General features: G+C 47.3%; 1 protein-coding gene across 1 annotated transcript in view; it reads right to left on the bottom strand.

Annotated features, from left to right (window-relative positions):
- Positions 1–1,183: 1,183 nt before the first annotated feature.
- MAJIN (membrane anchored junction protein) overlaps positions 1,184–23,140 on the bottom strand; it is a 96,726-nt gene continuing 74,769 nt past the window's right edge. Inside the window, exons 9-12 of the mRNA XM_065400048.1 lie at positions 18,479–18,548; positions 18,085–18,229; positions 6,319–6,386; positions 1,184–1,383 (exon numbers count right to left, since the gene is read on the bottom strand). Coding sequence (XP_065256120.1) covers positions 1,184–1,383; positions 6,319–6,386; positions 18,085–18,229; positions 18,479–18,548 — 483 coding nt within the window. The remainder of the gene's footprint in view (positions 1,384–6,318; positions 6,387–18,084; positions 18,230–18,478; positions 18,549–23,140) is intronic.

The following is a 23,140-nucleotide window of genomic DNA, read 5'->3' as shown; positions in this document are numbered from 1 at the left end:
CTTACCATTGTATGAGGAAAGCACTGCCCATGGAGCCTGGGCTACAACCCCTTCTACAGCAGAATTCTTTGCATTTTTTGTTCAAATGTTATGCAACAATATCCATGGCTGGGAGACCCCACACCTTAAACATCTCCATTAGAATCAGGTCATGCAACTCCCACTCCACAGAGCATGAAAAATGTCTGGTCAAGAGTCCACCAGGGTGTTCTGGATTCCTGGTAAACTGGCAGTAGTCGGGGTAATCTGCATAGGTATGCAACAGTTGCAACTGGTGAGGATGATAGCCTCTGCACAAAGCTGCAAGGAGCAATCTCCTCCCTATTTGTTGATGTAATAGACCGCCATCATGTTGTCCAATACTACCTGATCTGACTAGTCATGGATGTAAGGGGGAAACTGCTTGTACACCAGCCTGACAACTCTTAGTTACAACACGATGATGCTGAGTATAGACTTTTGAGGGGCCATGTCCCTTGCAATACCTGCTCCTCCATGTGGGCTTGTGGGGGGCTTCCTGGACTTTTCTAGGGGGATTTGTAATACCTATCCCACCCTTTAAGCAAGTCCTGGAAGCCCTTAGGTTTGTCAAGGTGAGGTGGGGAAACTGGAATCACCACCTCCTCTGGAGAAGAGGACAAGGTCATCTGGTCTGATGACCTCTAGTTCCTGTTGCTCCTGTCTCCTGTGATGCTGCTGTTGTGACTCCTGAGGAAGCTGAATGTGCTCTTCCTAGGTCTTTGTGAGTCCCCGATCCCATGGGGTGGGTACATTAGACAATTCTAGGACCTCATATCCCCTCAATACAGGCCCCAGGTTGCTGTCCAATAAGTATAGGGAGGGTATTTTCTCATGTGGGAGTACTGAGATCCCCTGGAGACTCCTGACACTCTTGTCTAGGCTTAACCCCTGCAAGGAGCCCCTGGGGCACAGACTGAGGATGGCTGTTCCCCACAGATCTCTTCCAACTCCAAGGATTCTGAACCTGGATTCAACAGAGGAACTCTCGGTACCAGAGGTGGCGATGACCTGACCCTACTCGTCAATGGTACCATCAATGACTCAAGCTCAAAGATGGGAATGGTGAGGGGTGCCCCCAAAAGATCAGTACTGACTGATGTCCTGGTACCAGGTGTGGGAATCCAAAGAGTAGCTAGGACTCTGGGTCCAGAAGCACATAAGATCACCTGGTGCCAAGAAGTGAGCCAGAGTGGAGAGAGTCATTTCCATAACTTGAAGCATCAAAGTAGAGGATATCAAATCTGGCAGTACCAATGAAGTTGTTTTCAATGCTGAGGTACCACTCCAGGTACCGAAAGGTGGTGCGGTCTTGACCTTCAATGAAGTTCCAGTCCAATCCTTTCTGGACCAGCCAGTCCCACCCTGGAGCACGAAGTCACTCCTGTCTTAGTATGGGACAGGGACTTTTGCCTCTTCTTAGAGGACTTGGATGGGGAAACCATCCCCCTCGTGCTTAGGGGAATGCTTATGTCTCCCTTTCCCCGTCTGCCCTGCCTTTGCTCGCCCAAATCTCTCTGAGGTGGAGGGGAGGTGGAGGACTTGAAACCAGTTGGAACTGAAGAGGAGGGGCTACTCCTATCTTCTTCAGAATGACATACAGGGAGTTCTTCCTGTTCAGAGGTTGTTCCTGCTTTCATGGAGTGCTCCATGAGGAATTTTCGGAGTTGGAACTTCCTCAACTGCTTAGTCTTACTCTGGAACAACCTGCAGATGCTGCACCTGGAAAAGATGTGGGTTTCCCACAGGCAATGCAGACAGTGTTGGGGTAGTCTATAACTGGGAAGGATTTATGGTAGTTGATACAGCAGGGATCCTTGGCATAATCTCCCATTATAGGAGAACCAGGATGGTAGTGGGGGGTACAGAAGACACATCCGACTCTAAAAGGGGGCATTAATGATCTGGATGATGGGATGGATTGCACCCTCAGCAAGTTCGCGGATGACACTAAGCTTGGGGGAGAGGTAGATATGCTGGTGGGTCCAGAGTGACCGAGACAAATTGGAGGATTGGGCCAAAGGAAATCTGATGAGGTTCAACAAGGACAAGTGCAGACTCCTGCACTTAGGATGGAACAATCCCACGCACTGCTACAGGCTGGGGACTGACAGGCTATAAGTGGCAGTTCTGCAGAAAAGGACCTGGGGATTACAGTGGAGGAGAAGCTGGATATGAGTCAAGAGTGTGCCCTTGTTGCTAAGAAGGCTAATGGCATATTGGGCTGCATTAGTAGCAGCATTGCCAGCAGATCGAGGGAAGTGATTATTCCCCTCTATTAGGCATTGGTGAGGCCACATCTGGAGTATTGCGTCCAGTTTTGGGCCCCCCACTACAGAAAGGATGTGGACAAATTGGGGAAAGTCCAGCGGAGGGCAACAAAAATGATTAGGGGGCTGGGACAAATGACTTATGAGGAGAGGCCGAGGGAACTGGGCATATTTAGTTTGCAGAAGAGAAGAGTGAGGGGGGATTTGATAGCAGCCTTCAACTACCTGAAGGGGGGTTCCAAAGAGGATGGAGCTCGGCTGTTCTCAGTGGTGGCAGATGATAGAACATGGAGTAATGGTCTCAAGTTGCAGTGGGGGAGGTCTAGGTTGGATATTAGGGAAAAGTATTTCACTAGGAGGGTGGTGAAGCACTGGAATGGGTTACCTAGGGAGGTTTTTAAGGCCTGGCTTGACAACAAAGCCCTGGCTGGGATGATTTAGTTGGGGTTGGTCCTGCTTTGAGCAGGGGGTTGGACTAGATGATCTCCTGAGGTCTCTTCCAACCCTAATCTTCTATGATTTATGTGTAGCAGTGTCTTGGCGGGAGACCAGCTGCCCTGAATTGTGTGGTGCTGTATATGGGCTCCCCAGCCTATCAAGGAGACATTGGTTGTGAGAATCATTGAAGGTGTGGTTTGAGTGAAAGGCACACCCATGCACACATTGTTGGGTTGCGTCCACCAGAGTAGCAAGTCTTTGACTCTGAGTGGCATTACGAGGCATCTGTTTAGGCTGTGTTTGTGCAGTATGTAGATAGTTCTTAGCCAGCCCTGAAGGCAGCGCGTGTTGTATCATGAATGTGGTTGCCACCATAAGGCCTAATAGTTGGAGGCAGATCCGTGCCGATAATTGTGAGCTGTTCAATACCATGGAGATCAGATTGACTATAGTGAGGGAATCTTGTTGGTAGTAGTGACGCTTTGGCCTCTAGAGCATTGAGACGCACCCCGATGAAGTCCAGTTTCTGCACGGGTGTCCGTGTTGACTTTTGTACGTTGAGTTGTCATCTCGGCTGCGAGAAGAGGGTAATCATCATGTGCGTTGTCTCTATGGCATCTTCCCAGGTGGGTGCTTTTAAGAGCCAATCGTCCAAATAGGGGAAATTGTCACTCTCTGTTTGCGGAGGTGTGCCGCCACTACTGCAAGCACTTTGGAAAACACCCTAGATGCTATTGAAAGGCCAAATGGCAGAACCTTGTATTGATAGTGTTCTGTTCTCAGAGTAAACCTGAGGAACCTCCTGTGTGCGGGAGGTATGGTTAGGTGAAAATAGGTGTCTTGGTGGTTGACGGCCAAAAACCAGTCCCCCTGTTCCAGTGCTGGTGGTATTCATAGGCGTGCGCACGGGGTGTGCCGGGTGTGCCCAGGCACACCCTAATGCAGGGGTGGGCAAATGACTCCACTCTCCCGGCGCAGCAAGCCGCCGGCCCCTCCCCCGGAGCCATGCTCCAGGAATATTCAGGGCTGGGGGCCCTGCTCCACCAATATTTTGAGCTGAGTCTCTCCCCCGGCCCTGCCTGGAGCAGGCCCCGGCCCCCGCCTGCCACCCCCCGCGGGTCTCCCCCCCTGCCCCGCCGCGTCCCTGTCTGGAAGAAAGCGGCGCGCGCCTCTCCTGTGCCTGCTTGTGCTGCCGGTGTAGCACATTCCTATGTTCAACTGCTGTCTGCTGCCCCAGGGTCCTAGTGCCTGCCATCCCCTAATGGCAGGGCAGGCTGCCCTTACCCTGCCATTCTGCCCTAGCCCTGAGCCTCTCCAATGCCCCAAACCCCTCAGCCCCAGCCAGAGCCCTGCCACCCATGCGCGGGGCAGCGTGTCTGGCTCTGCGCGGAGCAAAACATGCTGCTAGGAGCCTCTGATAAGGGGTCTGGGTCTGGGGGGGTTGGATACGGGGTGGGGGCAGTCAGGGGACAGGGAGCAGGGTGGGTTGGATAGGGGGTGGCATCCCGGGGGGGTGGTTAGGGTTTGGGGGTCTCTGAAGGGGGCAGTCAGGGAGCAGGGGGGTTGGATGGGGCATGGGAGTCCCGGAGTCTGTCAGGGGGCGGGGGTGGATAGGGGTCAGGGCAGTCAGGGGACAGGGAGCAAGGAGGGTTCTGGGGGGGGGCAGTTAGGGTGGGGGGGTCTCTGGAGGGGGTGGTCAGGGGACAAGGAGCTGGGGGGGTTGGATGAGTCGGGAGTTCGGGGGGGGCTGTCAGGAGGCAGGGGTTTGGAGAGGGGTTGGGGCAGGCAGGGAGCAGGGGGGGTTAAGAAATAGTGGGAGTAAAAATCCTTCCCTCTGCCTTGTGATGGTATGTGTTCCACAGTGCCCACATGTAGAAGGTGGTTTACTTCTTGCCGTAGAAGTTGTTCATGAGAGGGGTCCTTGAAAAGGGATGGAGAGGGAGGTTGGATAGGGGGGATAGAGATGAATTGTATCATATAGCCTGAATGAATTATTTCCAGAACTCATTTGTCCATAGTGATGGATTGCCATGCTCGGTAGAAAGGGGCCAACCAGTATCCAAAAGGGGGATGGTTAGTGATTGTGTCAGCACTGAAGAATGAGGGAGATCTTTCTGGCCCTTGACCAAACTCTCAAAATTGTTGTTTTGCTGAGGGCTGATGCGATGATGATGATTGAGTTGGAAGTTGGTGACGCTTTGGAGGCCTTTGTCTTTGCCTTTGTGTGTCGTAGTCCCTCTGTTGTGAGGCATACGGGATAGACCTTGTACGCTGAGTGGGATAGTATTTACCCTCAGGGAGTGAAGTGTAGCCCTTGAGTCTTTCAGGGTATGAAGGGACTCATCGGTTTTTGCTGCGAACAGGTTCCATACATCTAATGGGAGGTCCTGCCCAGTAGATTGTATTTCCCTTTAGAAGGAGAACAGGTGGAACCCACGAACCCTGGCACATAACTGTGGCAGTGGCCGTGGAGCGGGTATAAGCTGCATGTAGAGATGCCTCTAAGGCAATTCTAGCTAGGAGATGGCCCTCCAAAATGATGGACTTAAATTGGTCTCTTTTGTCCTCTGGTATGTCGTCAGTAAATTCAGTGAGTTTAGAATAATTTGTGTGGTTGTATTTTGTTATTAGGGCAGCGTAATTAGCAATCCAGAATTGAAGAGTGGTGGATGAATAGGCCTTGTGGCCAAAGAGATGTAAGAAATATACTCTTTGTCGTATGAAGGGGATCAAGGTTGTTGTCTGCCTCAGTGGTTGACAGCATTGACCACTAGCGAGTACACTGTGGGGTGAAAAAATAAGAAGTCTAGTCCTTTAGAGGGAACATAGTACTTTTTATCTGCTCTCTTGCAGGTGGGCAGTATTGTAGCCAGGGTCTGCCATATGTTTTTGGCCAGCTCCATGAGTGCATCGTTTATGGGAAGTGCAATTTTTTATGAGGAGGATATATGGAGACTGTCCAGTAATTTGTGCTGAGACTCCAAGACCTCCTCCAGAGAGATCTCTAGGGTATCTGCAATTCTTTAAAGAGTTCTTGAAAATGTTTAAAATTGTCCGCTGCTATGGATGGCAGTGGCATTATGGCCTTGTCTGAGGATGAGGAAGAATTGTTGGATGTTGATGTTGTGTCTTGTTCCTGGGCCTCCTCCTGTTCTTCAAAGCTTTCTTCAGGGGGCTGTGAAGGTGCAGCAACTGTGGGTGGTGGGGGAGATCTAAGCCTCTCCCTGTATCAGCTTGGGGTCTGGTGTACTGCCTCCTATATGCCCCAAGAGGTCCCAGTAGGGCCACTGAGTGGGGAATGGCATAGGCAGTGGCATCCATGGATGTCAGCTCTGTGGTGAGCCGTAGGCTGTACAGTTGGACCCAACGCTGCAGTGGATTCAATGGGAGAGGAGTGGTGAGATGAGAAAGCACCCTCCTCTTCAGTATCTTCTTCCTCACTACAGATTGGACAAGCCAGAGGTGAAGTGGGCTGACACAGTGCCGTGCATGCCAGAGAAACATCGGTGCTGAAGAGAAGTGATTCCAGCATCGATGAGACCTGCAGGTCCACATGATATAGAAAAGGGTGTGGTGCCGATGGTTTTGGTACCAAGGTGGTTGGTGCTGGCAGTGCTGATGTAATCGTAGTTGTCGGTGCCAACATCGGAGTGCTCTGCACTATTGGGACAGGAGGTGGTGCAACAATCTGAGTGGAGCGTTTCGGTGCCGCATCTTTAGGCGGGTCTGTCAGTGCCGTAGTGGAGGAGATAGGTTTCTGTGCCTGCCCACTTAGAGTCACTAGCTTTAATGATACACATGGTACCTGAAGATCCTGGGGCCTCGTAAATACTCAGCTGCGATGTGGTCAGTACTGAGGATGAGGAGCGGGCCGGAGACCGCTTCTTTTTTGGCGGCTCCTTGAGGGGAGAAGTTGAAGCTCTTTTCCTCACTAGGTGACTCCCAAGGTGTTATTGATGGAGGTGGGGTTAGAAGTCTCATTGGAAGAGGAACTTCAGGACCACTTTCCCCATATTCATGTCTTTCCCTGATGGAGTAGTAATTGCATAATACCTGGCAAATATGCGGATTGAAGACCATAACGCCACTCTACAGCTGTACACAATAGGGATGTTTCCCATTAATGCTGTGGAGGCTGATGATTTTTGTCTCTGTAGCACATGGCAATGCAGCTGGTGATCCATTTGGAAAGCTGTTGCGCTGTTACAGAAAGCCCTCTTATTTGTTCTGCATAGGAGACTGTAGTGGGCGGACTGCCCCACTCCCTGAGAGTGTGGGCTGCGGCAGGCCAGTGCACCTGCGCAGACAGGCAGCCAATCAGAGAAGGGCTTAGTGGGAGCCAATCGGGGCCCAGATTGGAGACAGCCAATCAGGGCCTGGCTCAGCCCTATAAAAAGGCTGCTCAGGAAGGGAGCAGTCAGTCTGTCCCAGGCCTTCAAGAGGGGAAGGTGTGTCTCCAGCTGGGAGACTGGCACCATGGACAGCGCAGTGCTGGCCAGGCTCGGGGAGCAGAAGGGAGCTCTAGCCCGGTGTCTGCCAGACTGCAGGCCCTGAAGGGAAGGGCCTAGCGGGTGCAAGGGGCCGTAGGGGAAGCGGCCCAGGGAAGTGGACAGACGAGGGGAGAGAAGGAGGACAGCGAGGCTGCCGCCAGAGGGTCCCTGGGCCAGGACCCAGAGTAGAGGGTGGACCTGCGTCTCCCCCCCATTCCCCCCTTGCAGTACACCCAGCCTTCGGCCATAGGGAGCAGCCATTATAGACTACGCCAGATCCCTGACAAGAGGGATTAGACTTTGGGGTGTGTGGTTGGACATGGTGGCTGGGGTGCAGAGAGACAGCTGATTGATTCTTCCCCCCCCCCCCCTGGAATGGGGCGAGGATGGACTAAGGGCACTGCCGGAGGGCAGTGGTCCTGAAGAGGACACCGCGAACTGGAGAGCAATGCGGGCTCAGACGCCAACCAAGGGTGAGACAACAGGCGGGACACCACCAGGAGAGGGCGCTCCACTGGACTGAGCTAATTCTCGAGACGACCAGTAGGAGGCGCTGCGGTGGTGAGTCCCAACCCTGTCACAGAGACAAACAGTTGAGAAGAGCCCTAAAAGGACTTCGTTCTATCTAGGAAAAAGGCCAAGGCTCAATGAACATCCAAAATATGGAGCTTTTGTTCATCTTTGTGAGCATGTGGCTTTGGAAAGAGGATCAGTAAATATATTGACTGATTGAGGTGGAAATCAGATACCATTTTGGAGAGTAACCTAGGGTGTGGCCTAAGCTGCCTTGTAAAACACTGTGTACCAGAGTATGTACCTCCCCCAACTCTCTTTGTGGAGGTGATGGCTATTAAAAAGGCCACCTTGTCAAGAGATATAACAATGGCTAACAGCTTGAAACAGAGACCCATAAGGACTGATCATGCCAAGTTCAAATCCCATTGTGCAGTAGGGTCTCTGACAGGTGGAAACAATCTTTCTAAGCCTTTTAGGAGCCTGGTAGTCATAGGGTTAGCAAATACAGTCCTAGCCATAGCATGGGGGAGAAATACTAAGATTGCAGCCAGGTGCAATGGAGCTGTGTGCCAATGTTGTCTTGATTCATCCACCAACCCAACAACAACTGGATCTTGTCTGAAATATACACACGTCTGTCCTTAGGATGGTACATTGACCTAAGCCATGCCTGTAAACCTCAACAATACAGTCTCGTATGGGGGAAATCACATAAGTGTGTGCAGCCATATGCCCCAGGAGCATGAGGCAGTTTCTCACTGAGGTTTGGGAATGACCTTTGCAGAGGTCTCATATACCTTGAAATCCCGTGGCTAGGGTTGAGACCAGGACTGTCCCAACTAATTCTATTCCCTGTAGGGGTGTGAAGATCAATTTGTCTTTGCTCACTTCCAGGCCTAACCTCAACAAAGCAGATGGAGCATCCCATGGATACTTCTTTCCAGTTGCTTACAGGAGTGAACCTGCACCAACCAATCATCCAAGTAAGAGTACATCTGGACATCCTAATGGTGGAGGTAGGCTTCTACCATAACCACACACTTGGTGAAAACCCTTGGCACAGATGATAGGCTGAAGGGAAGGAGTGTGAACTGGAAGTGGTCTCCTCCTATTACAACCCTTAAAAATTACAACCCTTCTGTGGCTAGGGTGGATCACCATGTAGATATAAGCATCCCTCAACTCGAAGTCCGCATACCAATCTTCCAGATCTAATGAAGGGATAATAGTTGCAAGGGAATCCATACGGAACCATAGTTTCTTCATTAATTTGTTCAAGTTCTGGTCTAGAATGGGCCTGAGACCTTCTTTTGCTTTGGGTATTAGGAAGTAGTGGGAATAGAACACCCTGCTCTGATACTGAGGTGGCACTTCTTCGGTAGCTCCCCAAAAATGAAGAGACTGCATTTATTGTCTTAGTGCAGATTCATGTGATGGGTCTCTGAAAAGGAATAAGGAGGGAAGTTAGGAATGGGGAAGTAAAGCGGTACATCTACACTGCAGCTCATGCTAGTGCGCTAAAAATAGTAGTGTAGCCAGGGTAGCACAGATGCGTATCAAGAGGGTCTGGGTGGGTACGTACTCAGGCAGCTAGACCGAGCTACTGTCTGTATAACCACAGCTACCCTCCTATACTTAGCATGCTGGCTTGAACACAACTAGCATGACCTGTGCTGGGAATCGCACTCCCAGCTGCCATGTAGACATAGCCAGGAACTGCAGGGTATATTCCAATTCCACCATGCTCAGAACACACTTGTTTGAGGTGATGGACATGCTCAGGAACTGTGACAACTTGCTCCTGTGGGGGGAGGGAGGAGATTGTTGGTGAGATCCAGTATGGTCGGTATGCTATCCTTGATTCAGGAGTCAAACAGGCCTAGGGCTGTTTGGATGAAGCAACAACTGAGGCAGATGATGGGGATCTCCTTTACTACTTGTGTTTTTTGCCTTGGTCCAGGAAGCTGAAAACAATTATGAGACAAATCAGCTGGGAGGAAGAATTTAATCAGAAAATGTGAATGATAATTGGCAATCATTTAAGAACACCTTACTAGATGCCCAAAAAGCCACAAAATACCACAAATGAGGAAGATGGCCTGTCATAAATATAAAGAAAAGGGTAGCATAAAATCCATCCTTGGCAGCAATACTGAATCACTTTACATGTAAGGAGTTAAGTAGCTCAAATCACCTAGTTGGCACCTGACCAGAAGAACCAATGAGGAAAGAAGATACTTTCAAATCTGGGGGAGGGGAGGAGAATTTGTTGCATCTCTCTTTGTTTTGTTCCCTCTCCGGACAGAGGGAGAGACCAAGCAGGTACAACATCTCCTGAAAACATACCTGGAATGATCCATCTAAAATTACAGAAATTGTAAGTAAAACTAATGCATTTCCTAGCCTATCTTTTGTTTTAGCTTGTACATTTTCCTATGCTACAAAGGTAGTTTTATTCCTGTTTTTGTAACTGTGAAGCTGAGTCCAGAGGGGATTCTTCTGTGTTTTAAATCTTTTTATTACTCTGTAAAGTTACCTTCCATCTTGATTTTGCAGGTGTGAGTCTTTTACTTTTTTCTTTATAATAAAAGCGACAAAGAGTCCTGTGGCACCTTATAGACTAACAGACGTATTGGAGCATAAGCTTTCGTGGGTGAATACCCACTTCGTCAGACGCATCTGATAAGTGGGTATTCACCCATGAAAGCTTATGCTCCAATATGTCTGTTAGTCTATAAGGTGCCACAGGACTCTTTGTCGCTTTTTACAGATCCAGACTAACACAGCTACCCCTCTGATACTTTATTATAAAGTTCTTATTTTAAGAACCTGATTGATTTTAGTATCCTAAAGATAAAGGGTCTGGTCCATACTCACGTTGCTAAGGCAATTAGTTGGTATATTATTCTCAAGCCTCCCCAGGAAAGGGGGTGAAGGGGCTTTGGGGAATATTTTGGGGGGATAGGGATTCCAAGTACCCTCCCCTGAATTTTTGTGTAAATCACTTGGTGGTGGCAGCAATACCAACCAAGGACAAGGAAAGGAATTTGTGCCTGAAGGCAGAATAGTTAAACTACCGCAAGGGAATTTACAAGTTGTTTTTTTTTCTTTAGCTCTCGGGCTAGAGAAGGTTAGCGGGGGGGTGGGGAGACCCATATCATGGGTTACAACTGGGGGCAGAACCCTGACATAGAGGGGCATCGGGGTCCGGGAGGGACACAGGGGCCAGTGGCAGGCAAGACACCGGCCTGCAGAGGGCGCTCCGGGCTGGAAGAGCTAATTCCCAGGACGACCAGCTGGAGGTGCCGTGGTGGTGAGTCTCAACCTCGCTACAGGGTGACTTGATTACATTCTGTAAGTATCTACATGGAGAACAAATATTTAATAAAGGGCTCTTCAATCTAGCAGAGAAAGGTATAACTTGATCCAATGGCTGGAAATTGAAGTTAGACAAATTCAGACAGGAAATAAGGTGTCAATTCTTAATTATGAGAGTAATTAACCATTGGAACAATTTACCAATGATTGTGGTGGATTCTCCAACACTGACAATTTTTAGATCCAGTTTGGATGCTTTTCCAAGAGATATGATTTTGGAATTATTTTGGGAAAGTTCTATGGCCTGTTATACAGCAGCTCAGACTAGATGATCACAATGGTCCCTCTGGCCGTGGAATCTATTGAACCCGTCTAGGCATATAATACTGAAATTGAGGCCAAAACATTGTTATCTTTGGGGAAGGAAATTTTAACACTGCCCTAGAATTTTTTAATATATGCAGTGCTTCTTCAGTCTAGAGGAGAACAAAGCACGGACCTCAAAGGGGAGGTCTTCAATAGTCTGCCTACTTCTGCAGGGATCCCCAACAACTTGAGCCAGAATGAGAAGTGCATGGTTACTGTTGTCACTGCAATGCTGGAAGCTGAGTCTGAAATCTGCAGAGCCGACCTGAAGACCTGCCAACCTTCCACCAGAAGTGACAGGAACTTGCCTCTAGAATCTTCAGGCAGCTTACTGAGGAACTTGGACATAGCCTCCTATGTCCAAGTTTGAATAATTATAACAGTCAACAGGGAGCTGTAAATCTGCAGAAAAATAAACCTTCCACTGAAAAGTTCTAATTTCTTTGCATCCTTTTGTTTAGGGGTAGCTTTTGCTCTACCTTAAGTGTCTTTCATTTACTACCAGAGAGCCCAGAGTGGGATGCTCATAGAACTGTTCAAACCCTTGGGATGGAACTTGGTATTTGCATTCCATGCACAATCTCCACAGACGTGATGGACGATGGGGTTTGCCATAGGTCTTAATAGGCTGCATTACTGCCTCATTTATAGGGAGGGCAACTTTCCCTACCATGGCAGGATGTAAAATGTCTGAGCTTACGAGGATTCTCCTCCACAAGCTCCATTTGTACATCAAAGGACATAACCATCCAGGAGATCTTGGTAGAACTTAAAATCATCTAATACTAAAGAAGACATTTCCTCATCTGGTAACAAGGATGAGATGTTCCGAGGAGGCAGGGGATTACCTTCTTGAGGCTGGTCTTGAACCGCAGATGCAGATGGCAGGTGTCTAATGCAGGTAACAGGCAGTCCTGGTCTTCCCTGCTAATGAAGAGCTCAGTACTGACCCTGACCTCGATCTGCCTATCAATATAGCATGGGCAAACTTCCCCTCCCTCTCGGGGATATATTTCTGTATCACAGAGGAAACGAGGACCTGAATGTTGGCAGCATCCCCCAAGGTACCCAGTAAGGCCAATGATGGGGCTGATACCGAACCAGAGGCCAGTTGCACCTAGATCAGGCACTCCAGTCCTTCAACCTGCTCTTGTCAGCATAATGTCTACAGGATGGGGAACAATTCCTGGAGGACACTATAGATTCCCTGAAGTGGGAGTACACAAGAACCCACTTTGCACTCTGAGGAGTCGGAGTATTAAGAAAGTCGTGGTGGTGTGGTACCAGGTGGTGTCACTGGAGATCAGGACTGTGATCAACAATAGGACTCCAGTACTAGTAGCAACATCAGGGGCTTCCCAGCTACCAGTACTGTACACTGAGGTGGAGCAGTTACCAGTGGCCCTGGAGCCAACATTGAGGAGATTGAGAAAAGAAGTACCAGACATGAGGTCACCAGCACCAACATGGGTGCCAATGTGTGCACCACATGTGATGGAGCCAGCAGGGCACTGTTGGTCTGGATGACTGGTGAGGACAGTACCAAGAGGCTCAGTAGATCTTTTGCAGCTGAATAATGTGAGGGATCATAGACCTTGAACCGAGGCCCATGGGTCCCCGGAAAGTGCCCAGGCCGTGACTGCCACACAGCAGCTCACGTGAGAAACCAGGGAAGGGTCCAGTGAAAGGTTAGCTTGCAGAAGACCCTGCCCCTAAAGCTCACGATTGGGTGAAACATTCAGCCCCCTGATTGGCTGAGGGGTTCTATATAAATGAGGAAGTAACATCAGGAAGTTGTCTGAGCAATTAGGGCAGTGGTTCTCAAACTATGGGGTGGGCCTCTCAAGGGAGGCATGGGAATGTGTCAAGGGAGGCATGAGCTGTGCGCTTTTATTTTTTTTAAAGAGGCTCTCGGCCCCGGGTGGTTGGGGCACACGCAGAAGGGCCATGCACAGCCAGGAGGCGGGGATAAAAGGGGACAGCCCACCACCCAGGCTCAGGCTCTCCTTCCCTCCCATTCCCTCACCAGGAGGCAGCCTGAACTCAGGCTCTGCTTCTCCCCGCACCCCTGATCCCTCACCTGGACGCAGCGGGGCTCAGCTGTCAGCCTCGCGGTGGCAGCAGCCACAATAAAGTAAGGATGGCAATGCAGCGCTAAGTCTGCTGTGAAAAGTGAATTGAAGAATATCACTTTTCACATTGCCACCCTTACTTCTTTGCTACTGCTGCCTTCAGAGCTGGATGGCAGTATATGTACTGGGGGGGTGGGGACAGGGATTACAGACGATTACAGACACAAAGAAGGGGGACACAATCAAATAAGTTTGAGAACTACTGAACTAGAGGAATTCCTGGCTGGCTGCTATCACGGACCCCTCTGCCCAGAGACCCCTCCACAGAATGAGGCCAGAAGCAGAACGCGGGGCAGGTGGCAGGGACCCAGACCCCAACTGTGCAGGGATCCTGGACCCCACTGTGTGGGGCCAGGGTGCAGCCGGGACCCCAGACCCTGACCCTGTCGCTGCACAAGGCCGGGGGGCAGCTGGGACCCCAGACCCTGACCATGCCACTGCATGGTGCCGGGGGGCAGCTGACAGCCCTGCCCCTGACCTTGCCGCTGCACGGGGGGAGCAACCGGGACCCTGACCCTGCCGCTGCACGGGGCCGGGGGCAGCCGGAGCCCCAACCCCGACTCCTGAGCTGGGCCGCAGCTGTGTGCTAATTGGGCCACATGCGGCCCATGGGCCGCGGGTTGAGAACCACTGGTCTACAACCTAGTATGCATTAGAGTTGGGAACAAATGGAACACCGTCTTTTGAACACGTTATGGACACTTTGCGTATCTTGTGATGCCATTTGGGTTGATAAATGCACCAACCATCAATTTATAAATGATGTACTCTAGGACATTTGGACCAATAGCTGGATGACATGCTTATTTTCTCAGACAATGCTGAAGAGCACACCATGCAAGTCTGTTCCATTGTGGACAGGTTATGCCAACATGGCCTCTATGCCAAACTAGAAAAATGTGCTTTTGATCAGTCCTCCATAGAATTCCTAGGTTTCATCCTCTCTCCTGCTGGTATCAAAATGAATCCATACAGTGTGCAGCACTATAGAATGTTCATGAACTACAATGCTCTTTGGTGTTCACAAACTCCTATCAGCAGTTCATTCTGAAGTTCTCAGAGTGGATCAACTCTCTCACTGTCCTGCTCCTCAAAAACATCAGGTTCCAATTCTCTCCTGAGGTCCAGTAGACCTTCAAACAATTGAAGCTCGCCTGTATGACTGCTCCCATATTGGTCCATCCCGACACCATGCAAGCCTTCATCCTCAAGGCAGATGCTTACAACTTAGCGATCGGAGCTGTGCTATCCCAAACGCATGGTCCTCAACAACTGCTACATCTTTGCACCTTCCATTCCAGAAAACTCAAACCCCCACAGAAGAACTACAACATTTTAGACAAAGAACTACTGGTAATTAAGACCGCTTTTCAGAAGTGGTGCCACTATCTAGAAGGGGTCCAGTTTCCTGTCCAGCTGTACACTGACCACAAGGACCTTGAATATCTGCATAGGGCTAAGGTCCTCAACCAATGACAACTTCAGTGGGCCTTATTCTTTTTGCACTTTAATTTTGTAATCTCTTGTTGCCCAGTAACCAAAATCAGCAAAGCTGATGCTTTGTCCCAGAAGAGTGAGTATTACACTGACCTGAAACTGAAAACCTCCTGCATCCTCAAGCTTCAGAACTTTCTGGGTGTAGCTCCTCCCCAAGATCTGTTCACCCTCATAAGATCAGCCTCTGTGCATGGGATCCCTCCTGCTGACCAGGAAACCATAAGTAAGGAACCCCACAAGGGCCTAGATGGGGTAACCTATGTAAAAGGGCATATATATGTCCCCTTGGACCTCTGAGGCTACCGCCCTACAGGTATGCCATGATTCCCCTGTGGCAGAACATTTTGGCCACTTTAAAATTCATTTCTTCTAGTGACTTTGCTTACAGGACACAGTGCAGGCCTATGCAGCCTCTTGCAATATATGTGCCTGCTCCAAGGCACTGCACAATAAATCCCTGGGACTCCCACAACTCCTTGAGATTCCACCTGGCCCCTGGACAGTCTTAGCCTTTGTAGTAGAACTATCCAAGTCCAATGGGTTCACAACCATCCTGACAGTCAGTGAAATGCCTGCGGAAAAGTACCCCTTTCTATTGATGTATTTCGTTGCAAGGTAATCCAGTGCCAAAATTGGGATGTGTGTGCCATCTATCGCCCCTCTGCAGTTAGGGAAACCCATTTCCGCAAAGCCATTCATTATTTCACACACATTGCCAAGAGTCATGGTTCTTCGCAGTAGGGTGTGATTAATGGCCTTGCACACTAGCCTTAAAGCGGCCCCAACAGTCGACTTCATCACTCCAAAGTGATTAGCAACCAACCAGTAGCAGTCTGGAGTCACCAGCTTCCATACTGCAATCGCCACATGCTTCTCCACTGAGAGGGCAGCTCTCATTTTGGTGTCCTTGCACCGCAGTGCTGGGGCAAGCTCTGCACACAGTTCCAGGAAGGTGGCTTTCCGCATTTGAAAGTTCTGCAGCCTCTGCTCATCATCCCAGATCTGCATAATGATGCAATCCCACCACTCAGTGCTTGTTTCCCGAGCCCAAAAGCGCCAGTCCACTGCGTGCAGCTGTTCCGTGAATGCCAAAAGTAATCATATGTCACTCCTATCCATGTCACCCAGCAGGTCAGGCAACTCTGAATACTGTTCAGTTAGAAACTTTATAATTAACTAAACTGCCAACCGCGATGTGTTAATGACAACTAGCAGAGCACTGGAGAGCAGTTTAGGATCCCTCCTTTCACACACAGATGGCTGGAAGACCATGGAATGTTGGGACAGAAAACAATGCATCATGGGACGTTGAGCCCACACCCATGATGCGCTGCGATCCATTCCGCCAATCCACAAGTCATAGCAGCATAAGGTGGTGAGTGGGACTGTGGGATAGGAACCCACAGTGCACCACTCTCACTGTCAATGCTAGAGCACTAGGTGTGGATGTGCTCTGCCAACAGAGGGAGCGTAGTGTGAACATGCAATAGCGATGTTACTATAGCGTTTTTTGGTTGTCGACGTAACTTTTGTCGACAAAACTCTGTAGTGTAGACATTGCCAAAGGATCCCATTCTTAAGCACCTAACTCTCCCCAGACATTGTATAGGGAGCCTGGGTGCCTAACCTGGGGCTGTGAATTCTACTAGGTGACAGGTTTCAGAGTAGCAGCCGTGTTAGTCTGTATCCGCAAAAATAACAGGAGTACTTGTGGCACCTTAGATTTAATTTGTTAGTCTCTAAGGTGCCACAAGTACTCCTGTTATTTTTACTAGGTGACAGGATGCCTAAAGGGTAGGCACTATAATACTCAGCCCTGCCATGCCTAAATCCCTCTGTGGATCTAGCCCTACATGACTAAGATTTTTCTAGTGTCTGACATTTCCTTCAGAGCCCCCTTTCCAAGGAATTCCAGCATGTTGAGGGGTGAAATTGATGGGTGTGATCCTTGCTTTGTGTAGATTGGGTGAATTACTGAAGAAAGTTTAAGTTTGTTTTATATGTTCATTTTTCATGATAAACGTAAGTTACTGCTTTGACTGATGACAGTATTTTGGTACAACATTAGTCACTGTGGACTTTACATCAGTCCTTAGAACAGGACTCTCTATAATTGATGTGTTTCCTGATGCAGAACAGCAGCTTTGATCATGTTGACATTGATGAGTCATAGCTATTTGCTTTTCTCTGATCACACTCACACTGAATACTTCTGAAAACTAGGGAACAGCATGACTTATGATTACATTACCGTAATGCAGCTGCTTACTAGAATCTTTCATCTTCCCTTTATTTAGTTAATATTATTTTCTATGACAATACTTCTAAAGTAAAATTTGAGTAAGCATATGCATTTTAGAGCACTTTGAAATCTCAGCTCTTGAACAAGCTTTACTGTCAGAGCAAAAATTCTAGAAAGAGCACATGAAGAATGCAACTGATATGCATAACACCTATTATCAGAAAGCTGCCAAGGACAGGATTAAACCTCAAAATACATGGGTTGTGCTTGGGTTCTGGCTTACAGCAGAACCCTAGTCCTGTTGCTTATGCACACTTCACTCTCTTTGGGGTATCACTTTCATTCAACCTATATTGTAGTTTCAAACTTTATCCTGAAGAACTTTTGAAATATTGTGTCTCCAAAGAGCCAGTGGTTGCCCAGCACTAGCTGAGGTTAATTCCAAGTTTTGGAAGTATTAGAGTTATATAGTTTAATCCCCATTGTGCACAAAAACATAAAAATAAATGTAATGTTTTCATATCATTGGACTTTTAGTGGAAACTGTAGCTTGGGAACCGAACTAAACGCAAATTTGGACCACTAGCCCTGCCCCAAAACCCCCTCGGCAAACAGCAATTTTCAAGACCATCCATTAAGCATGTGGATTGTAGAGCACTGAAAAAAACAGCTGTTAAACAGTAAGCAAGTCCCAACCTCAACTACCATTCAGCTATAATGAATTCATGAATGGGCATTGCCCCTGCTCCCTGCCATGGATAAATCTGTCTCTAGATGGTTTAAAGCTACTATAGTACCTTTTCACTAACTCAAGGAAACCTCTTCCTTTTGACTCCACATTTCCTTCATTTCTAATGGGGCTGATTTGCTGTTGCAGTTGCATTTTACCTTCTTTCTGGGTGGTTTCTGTGCTTTGTTCAATTTTATATTCCACAGGTTCCCCTACAACAAATAAGAGCAAGAAGAGACAGTTTGATTAGAGGAGCAGAGAAGTTACTTTGGCCCAGATACTTAGCTGGTGTAAATCGGTGCATGCTGATTTACACCAGCTGAGATTCTAGACCTTTCATGCTACGGTCACACCAAAATTGTTTTTAAAAGAAAAGCTGAACCAATTTAATCAGTGCAGCCTTCAAATAATCAATGTGACCAGTTCAAACACAGTAAGCATACTGATAATTTCATACTTACATACACTCATATGGCCATAGTCCTTCCTAAGGGCTGCAGGATCCTGATATTTCTGCTGAATATCTTCTGACTGATTTTGGGGGGGAGGGGAGGAGGTAAGGGGAGAAATCTACATTGTTAAATTTGCTAAATTGTGTTTTACACTTTAAAAAAAAAAATAAACAGTGAAAAAAATCTATTCTCTCATTTATGATTTTTTTATTGTTACTACCAGCCTGCATTTTTACAATAGATGTTTTTGGAATTTCTGTTGTGCATTATAGTTTTAGCTATCATTTCAATCCTTAAAACACATAAATTTGAATGATTAAAATGCTCATATAAGCTAAATTTTCATTGCATAGTATGTTGATGTATTGGTGGATTAGGGGAGACAGAAAGAATACTGGTGCAGTGTGGAAGAGCCAAAAGGGAACATTGGTGAACAGCATGTGCAGGGAGGAATCGAGGTATTTGTGTGGTAGGATAATTGAGAGAGTTGAGAGGAAAGATGTTATGCAAATATAAATTATATGCATTTTTCCACTCAGGTTTTTCACTGCACCAACATAGACAGGATTGATCTTCACAGGAGATTCCCATTCCTAGTTCTTGAGCTTCCAGCACAAGACAGAATGAGAACTCAACCTGGCTTTTAAAGTTGTGGTCCTCTGGTGCTGATAATTGAAAACAAACCCCCACCCACTCTATCCATTAGTGCTTCAATCCCTCACTAGAAACTTCCAGTCAGTTCCTGAATGGATGAGTAGCAAGAAATCATGGAAGACTTGGTTCACACTCTTAAACTAGTTGCACAATACCAATGTAAACTGTGACTAACACTAATCCCCCTTACACCAATTTCAAACTAGAGTATGCTATACCAGTGCAGTCATGACAGCACACCTCTGCTGGGACTTTGCTCCAGTCAAGGATTGAACTCATAACCCTGGGTTTAACAGGCCAATGCTCAAACCACTGAGCTATCCCTCCTCCCCAAATGCATCTTGTGTAAACATACCCAAGCTAGCTTTAATCTAGCTAGATTGGGCACTAACAGGAGTGAAGTCACAGTAGCATGGGCTTCAATGGAGGCTGTACAAGATCACCTGGAACTCATGGTAATTACTTGGGCAGCTAGGCTGTGCTGAAGCCCATGCTGCTGCAGCTTCATTGCTACTGGTACCTCAGATAGCTACATTAATCCCAATTTATGATTGCAATGTAGACATACCCTCAGCATAACCACAAATGTGAAAAGGGGATGGGAGATGAGACAGTCAATAATAATCAGAGTTATAAGATAGAAAATCAAAGATTTTAAGTCCAGAAACAACCATTACGATCATCTAGTCTGACCTCCTGATTCTTGCATCCAGCCCATAGCTGCTGGTTGAGCAAGAGTATATATTTTAGAAATACATCCAATCTGGATTTAAAGAGTTAATGTGATGAAGAATCCACCTCATACCTTGGTAAGATGTTCCAATGGTTAATTACCATCACTATTAAAAAATTTGATGGTTCTTTCCACTGGATCTTATTATGCCTTTGTCTGGTAGATAAAAGACATCTCTAGAATCAAACATCTTCTTCCCATGCAGGGACTTCTAGACCATGATTAAGTCACATCTTAATCTTCTCTTTGATAAACTACATAGATTGAACTCCTTAAGTCTCTCTCACCGTAAGGCAGGTTTCCACACCTTGAATCATTCTTGTAGCTCTGATTCCTCTCCAATTTTTTCAACTTCCTTTTAGAAGTGTAGACACCAGAACTAGGGCAAAGTATTGTGAGACAGAGGCCCATAGGTGGTTCACTACTCTATAAAACAGCAACTCTTATCAAGCCAGACATCTTCACTACACTTAAAACACTGTTTTCATGTTATAGAACCCAAAAGTGCTATGTAATATATATTTGGAAAACTCATAACTCATTGATAATTAATATTATTGTGTGGTGTATGTAGGAGTAACATATGCAAAATTACAAACATATGCTGAAATTATGTTCTTAAAATGTGTGCAAACAGGACATAATACGCCACCTGAGAAAAAGGAATGTGGTTCCACCTGCTTGAACATGTCTCTGATGCAAGAGACACAAAGGTGGGTGAGGTAGTATTTTTTAATGGACCAACTTCCGTTGACTCTTCCTCGGGTCTGGGGAAAATACTAAGAGTGTCACAGTTAAAAACAAGGTTGAACAGATAGTTTAGCATAGGCAGATAGCGCATATTTTAAGGGACCATTCAAGATGAAGTGGCCCGTTAACATCCCTGTTGTCACAGAATTTGAAGTCATAGGACAAAAGTTTTTGTCCTAAGGCAGACAAGCTGGTGTGTCAGTGATTTGTCATGCAGCTTAGCAATAGCAAAACGATCACTTGCTGAGGCTGAGAGGGGTACCACAGTAACTCACGATTCTGGGAACCACAGCAGATTGTCACATTGGCAGATGGTTTTGGGGAAATTTGATAATGGGAGGGTGTTGGGGTCACTCTTCAAAATGTAACTTGGCAGTGGAAGCCAGGGTGTGACCTGCATGCTTGTAGGCTGGCTGCTGGTGTCAGTGCTGTGAGCCACAGAAGCATAATGTTTAAGGCACCCAGAATTGCAGGGCAGGTGGTGATATAACCCCTTACTCATCTGAGTTGAACCCAAAGTATAACTAGTATTTTAGTAATGGTCTCAGTAATGCCACATTCAGAGATAATTTTATATCACTATCTCTGAATATTACCCTATTTATACATCCAAGGATCATATTAGCCCCTTTAGCTACAATATCACTCTGGGAGTTCTACAGTGATCCCAATTCCAATATTCCTAACACAAAAACTAGGAGACAGTCTGTTGGAGGGAAATAAACCCTTTCCTGGGAAAAAGGGATCTCTTCTCTGCTGAGCCAATACCCAGTAAAAGCTCTCTTCATGCAAAGGGCCTCAGCTCTTTGGGCTGCTAGAAATAAGGCATATATTTTTAACAGTGAAAGTAATTAACTCATGGAACAATTTACCAAGTGGCGTGGTGGATTCTCCTTCACTGACAATTTTTAAATCAGGATACACTCTAGGAAATGTTTTTGGGAAGTTCTATGGTCTGTGTTATACAGGAGGTCAGACCACATGATCACAATTGTCACTTCTGGCCTTAAAATATTTGAATCTATGCTTACTTTAAAAAAAAAAGACACAGCTGATGCTACAGAAAACAAATCATAAACATAATTAAAACGAAGTCTGAAATCCTCCCAAACTGGAGAGACTGATGTCTCTACCTAAGGCAGAGACTTCTGCTTTATTTGTATCTCTATATGTCTGCACCCTCATAACTGGGACCAGCTACTCCAGCTACTTGCCTCTTGAGAAGCCTGAGAGCCCTTAAAAGGTCAGGTCTCTGTTCCTCTGACCACTTTCTCCTTCCTCACTCCAGCAGGAACACAGTAGCAGTGGGCTCCAGCTGGCTCTGCAGCTGGCCAGCACCAGTGGAAATAGCAGGGGAGTACCTTTGGTCACATCTTAACTTTTTGAAAATTGAAAGTTATTTTCTAAAAGGTGAAAATGAGGCTGTGACTCCTCTCTAGCTCCTCCCTCAACACAGGAACGATCACTAGGCAGAAGGCTGCCAAAAGGACTCAACTCTCTTTACAAGTACGAATCCCTGTCCCCACCTGAAGGTCAGGAGGCCATTTTACAGCTCTAACTCCGAGCTTGTCTGTACACTTAGTTTGCAGCAGACTGAGGTGTAAATCGACCCTGCCACACACTAGTGCCCATGTGGACCCTGCTGCCACACACTAAAAGTTCTGTACTGCATTTTGATCTAGCCTGCTTTGAAACAGGAACAGATCAAAGCACACATAGCACTTTTAGTGTGCAGCATCAGGGTCCACACAGACACTTAATGTGAATCAGGCTAGTGAGGGGCAGATTTACATCCCAACTTGCCATGAACTAATGGTTAATGTAAACAAGCCCTCAGACAAGACAAATGGTACATGCTCTCTCTCTTCCCCTCTCCTTTCCACCTCCTTCCCTAAGCAGGGAAGAGCAACAGGGATGTCATGATAACACAGATAGCTTACTTCAAGGAAATAGATGTCTGATGCAATTGACTCTTCCTCTTGCTCAGCTCAGCCTTACCTGTTATTATTGTAATTTATTACTGTTTCCATTGCTGTTATGCCACCATGCTTCCAGCACACCCTCCACTACTCCAGGAACACACTACTCCAGCTCTGCCCATTCCCAGGACTCAACCAGGTTACAACTCCACGGATATCCAATAGACCTGCCCTGCCCATGGCATCTGGTGAATGAGACAACCAATCTCCATTTGGACCATCCCATGGCAACATCCATTTCATCTCCTATCACAGTTCAAATTGGGAGGAACTGTCCCAGGAAACAGAAAAGCAGAAATAAGAAGCCAGGTTCCAGACGTCTAACACCTATGTACTGCAAAGGACCACTACCTAAAAAGGGGCTGGAAGTAGACAGTACAAAGCATCCTAAACTAAAACTGATGCTTATCAATGCAACATCTGCTGTTAACAAACAACAATATATGAGCTCATCAGTGATGAAGCATCCAATATAGTCTGTATCACTGAGCCCTGCCTAGATGACACTGCAGGTCCCATGCTAGCCCATCTCGTCCCCTCCAAGATACTCAGAAA

The sequence above is a fragment of the Emys orbicularis genome, chromosome 2 (assembly GCF_028017835.1).
Source record: "Emys orbicularis isolate rEmyOrb1 chromosome 2, rEmyOrb1.hap1, whole genome shotgun sequence".
Taxonomy (NCBI): domain Eukaryota; kingdom Metazoa; phylum Chordata; order Testudines; family Emydidae; genus Emys; species Emys orbicularis.
Note: the sequence above shows the minus strand (reverse complement) of the source record. Positions and strands in the feature narration are given on the sequence as shown.